General features: G+C 40.4%; 1 protein-coding gene across 5 annotated transcripts in view; it reads right to left on the reverse strand.

Annotated features, from left to right (window-relative positions):
* Positions 1-1,563: 1,563 nt before the first annotated feature.
* Positions 1,564-4,201, reverse strand: part of LOC102494082 (60S ribosomal protein L31) — a 6,309-nt gene continuing 3,671 nt past the window's right edge. The window contains exons 2-4 of one of the 5 annotated variants that reach the window (XM_027768383.1): positions 3,118-3,196; positions 2,228-2,269; positions 1,564-2,071 (exon numbers count right to left, since the gene is read on the reverse strand). In XM_027768383.1, the coding sequence (XP_027624184.1) occupies positions 1,659-2,071; positions 2,228-2,269; positions 3,118-3,196 (534 nt within the window). In that variant the 3' untranslated portion in view covers positions 1,564-1,658. Of the gene's footprint in view, positions 2,072-2,095; positions 2,270-3,117; positions 3,197-4,201 lie in introns of all 5 variants that reach the window. The other 4 variants (XR_003547944.1, XM_027768385.1, XM_027768386.1 and 1 more) reach the window with 4 other exon arrangements.

Genomic DNA, 4,201 nt, shown 5'->3' on the forward strand with positions numbered 1-4,201 from the left:
TATCAATTATTAAACCTTCTCTTCTAGTGTGAAAAAAAAAATGATCTCAAGGAGATTGGAGGTGAGGGTGTGAGTGGGTGAGTAAATTGTTTCCCAGAAGTCTTGCTCCAATGGGAGCAAATAAAGAAGTGGTACTCAGAGGATCATGTAGGGACTGTGGAGATTTCTTTGGCAGGTAAGAGTTTGTACAATGGTGGAGGGAGAAATTTGACACAGAAAACACTCAAATTAGAGCAGTAAGAGGGACGGGAGCATGTCCGCAGGTGGAGACTGTGCCATCGGCAGGAGCAGAAGCCCTTTGTCCAGTGATAGGAAGGAAGACTGGGCCCCGGGGAGGTGAGACTGCTGCCCTGGTGATGTGGAGGGGAGACCTTGGCATGAAGTTACTTCAGTTCATTCAGTATAACAGGAGACTAGGTGCCTGCTGAGAGCAGAGAAGAAGGGAGGGTGAGGGGAGAGAAGATGAGGGGTTAGAGGAGAGGGTCATATGTGTGTACTGGGGCCTTAAACAGACAAGAGGAGAAATAAAAATAGCAATAGTCCTTTTGGAGAGTGCGGAAGTGGGGAAAGCAAAGCAGGATTGCAGAGAGGTGACTAAGAAGGCCAGGCAGACATGAGGTCCTATTGATTTGGGCTTATGAATTTAAGATGAGGCCCATGGGTAAGTTTGTGGGTTGTTTTTCTAGCACTAACCAGCTGTTTAGGTGCAGGACAGGATATAGGAGATATTAAGAGTACCAAAACATTTTTTTAAAAAACATACTTACTTTGAGACAGTATGGATCTAAAGGAAAGACAAGTATGCATCAAAACCTTTATTGATGTTTGGATTTTTTTTCTATAACATGTGTAAACTGATACCTCTGGCTAGTTACTAAGCTATTTCTTTTGTTGATTAATTTTTTAATAACTATTTCGATATGAGTAAGCTCATCTGCCTCTAATTTTCTCATGTGTGTGAAGAATCTACGCTCACAACATAAGGAACAGGTTCATAACACTAAGGAACAGCAATAGCGTATCTATGATAATACTTCCTAAATTCCTTCATGATCAGCAGGACACACGTACGTTCTTTAGAGGGGCTCCCTCAGATTGATATATAAACTGTGTATCTTTTTAAAGTGGAATCAATAAAAAATTTCTAAGATTATAATTAAACCCAAGGTCATATATTTTATGAAAACAAAATTCTTAATTTAGACAGTCTCTATTGTTACTCATTTGCATTTTGCCCCTTTATCAACATCATAATGCTCAATGAAGAAGGGTTATTTTAACTGTTTTTAGAGATGACTGAACACGTGAAGGCCTCAGATGCCTACAGAGCTGGGATTTTGCCTAAAATCAATTAAAGACAGCTTTTTTCATATATATACATACATATATATGTATATATTCAAGATTAAGTCAGAGTTATTTCTGTCACTAAGAACTGAGTGTGGAGATGTATTTGACATACAAAGTTTCAGATACATATTTACCTACATTAGTTCTATGAGCAAACTGAAAAATGTTACAGGATTAATATGAAATGATAAACACATAAATGAACATTAAACCTCTTAGAAGAAGAGCTGTATTTTACTCCTGCTTCTGTAAAACTGTTACTTGTTTGTTTGTTTTTTGGTTTTGTAACTTTATTTGAAAACCAGCAGCTAGTTCTCATCCACATTGACTGTTTGTAGATTTTTGAATGTGGTAACAGGTACATAGGTCACCAGAGTGTAGAGCTTGTTGGGCGAATCTTCTTCCTCATTTCGTTTTCTGGACAACCACACATGGATTCGATAAGGGACATTCCTTATTCCTTTGGCCCAGACAGCTTTGTTGAGCCTGGTATCAATGCGCACATCTGGAGTCCCCATCTCTTTCATGGCAAATTTCTGGATTTCTTTGAGTGCCCGAGGGGCACGTTTCTTGAAGCCCACGCCATGGATGCGCTTGTGAATGTTGATGGTGTGTTCCCGGGTCACCACCTCGATGGCAGAACGGCCCTTCTTCTTCTCGCCACCCTTCTTTGCAGGAGTCATTCTGCCGGGCCTAAGCTGGAGAGAAGGAACGCAGAGGACTGTGGGAGGAGGAAAGTCGGAAACTGTTACTTGTCTGAAGAAGGAATGTTGGCAATCTGAATTTCACTTAACTACGACTTCCTTAATGCGAAAAGAGGAAATAAGCTGAAGAAGGGAAGAATCTCTGCAGTTATATGCCACAACCCCTCACATACGGGGAGATATCTTGGTTTTGACAATGGTTCCTCCATGCCACCCTGTAGAGAAAGGGGAAGCACACAGTGAAAATGTTAGAACGAGACCAGCATTTGGCATAATGTCTGTGTCCTTGGACTCCCATGTAGTTGACCGTGGTTTGAGTTCTGGACCCGGTGGCTTAAACTCATGTTGGGAGCATGTGCATGCATGCCCAAGATCTGGAGAGAATAATAGAGGAGAAGGGATTGCGGTGTGGCCATCTCCCCTGGGGTGGGGTTTCTCGCTTTCTGTCTCTCTGTTTCTCTCTGTCTTTCTGGCAAGCGCACCCGCCTTACAGCAAAAACCTCTCCAAAAATAAAATAAATAAATAAATAGAAAATGTTAGAACGTTCTTTCTTATAATAGGCATACTTAAAGTCCATTAAGGAAAGAGAACATTGCATCCATAATAAAACACAGGCTCTAGCTGGGCCCAGGAGCTCTGCCTGTTAGATGGAGATGAGCACCACAGTACCGCTTCCTCCCCAACGCCCTCAGGAGAGCACCGGCTGCCTCCCCAACCCCCTCAGGAGAGCACCGGGGCCGAACACAAGGCTGGTTCTGGGCTCTGACAGCAGCAACGGCCAAGGCATCCCCTACTTACTTCAATAATATCAAGATATGTCAGGGAACTTGTAGAGTATGGAGACTCTTTTTTTAAAAATAAGAGTCCCCAAAAATAGAGGAGTAAGGAGTAAGATTCTGAATCTATTGAGTAGTTTGTTTCTTCCAAGATCTACAAAGGGCGTTGCTGGCATAAGCCAAAAGCTGCCATTGGCAGTTCTCCGGGGCATACGTTGGTCTTTGCAAGTCTTCTCTCACTGCATACATCAAAAGTAGGTAAAATAGTTTAGTGCTTAAAATATACCACGCTCTAACGCCTTGTGGATCCTTGACAACCCTCTTGGCACACGCTGCAGCTTGAGAGATGTCATCTTGTAGCAAAGCTGAAAGACAGGGAGGGAAGAATGAAAAACGTCAAAGGAATTTTATTTTAAGTTGTGATTTAGCCAACTTTATTGGACTAAGGAAAGAATACTAAAAAATGATTAATTGCTTCCCCCCCTTTTTAAATTTTTCCCTTGACTAGACCCCCTTCTCCCAGGGCTTTATCTTTCTGGATTTTGGACACACTTGAGGGAGCCTGGCATGTTTCAAGTTGGTTCAGGATCCTACTTCCAGTACTGTAGCTAAATACCCAAACAACTGTGCTATGGGCCTGGCCCTTACATATTGTAAGTTTTATTCATTGATCACAGATGATTATATAATGGAAACTATTTTTAAAATAAACTGACTGCATGAAAAAAGAATATTCTAGAATGAGTCTTCTCTACTAGGAACTTTAACATTTAAAAACTTGATATCAAATTTGCAATAGCTACACAATATTTTAAGCATTAAAATTTCTTCTTTATTTCTATTTTTTTAATAATTATTTATTTTATTTTATTTATTCATTCATTTAATTTTTAATTTGACCAGAGAGACACAGAGGGTGAGAGTGAAAGAGAGAGGAAGTGAGAAAGCAAGCCGCCAGATTCAGGACTCGAACCCTGGTCAGCCATGTGGGAGTGTCCAGCGCCTTAACCACCACGCCACCTGCTGGTCCCTTTATTTCTATTTTTATCTGAGTTAAAAAAATCTTGTTTCTCAGGGTGGGCATTTGGCATTGTGGATAAGGGCGCTGGACTCACACAAGGTTGATCGCAGTTTGAGACTTGGACCTGGCGGCTTGCTTTTTCACTTCTCTCTCTGTCCTCCTTCTCTCTGGTCAAATTAAAATAAACAAATGGATAAATAAAGTTAAATAAAATAATTCTTCAAAATATATTTGTTTCTCCACAAGTAAACAAACTCATAAGAGAATTTATTAGGTATAATAGTGATTATATAGAAATGATATTTTTTCAAGATTCAAATTAAACAATATAAAAATGAAATGCCATTAC

This window comes from Tupaia chinensis, unplaced genomic scaffold, assembly GCF_000334495.1.
Source record: "Tupaia chinensis unplaced genomic scaffold, TupChi_1.0 Scaffold146138_1, whole genome shotgun sequence".
Classification (NCBI taxonomy): domain Eukaryota; kingdom Metazoa; phylum Chordata; class Mammalia; order Scandentia; family Tupaiidae; genus Tupaia; species Tupaia belangeri.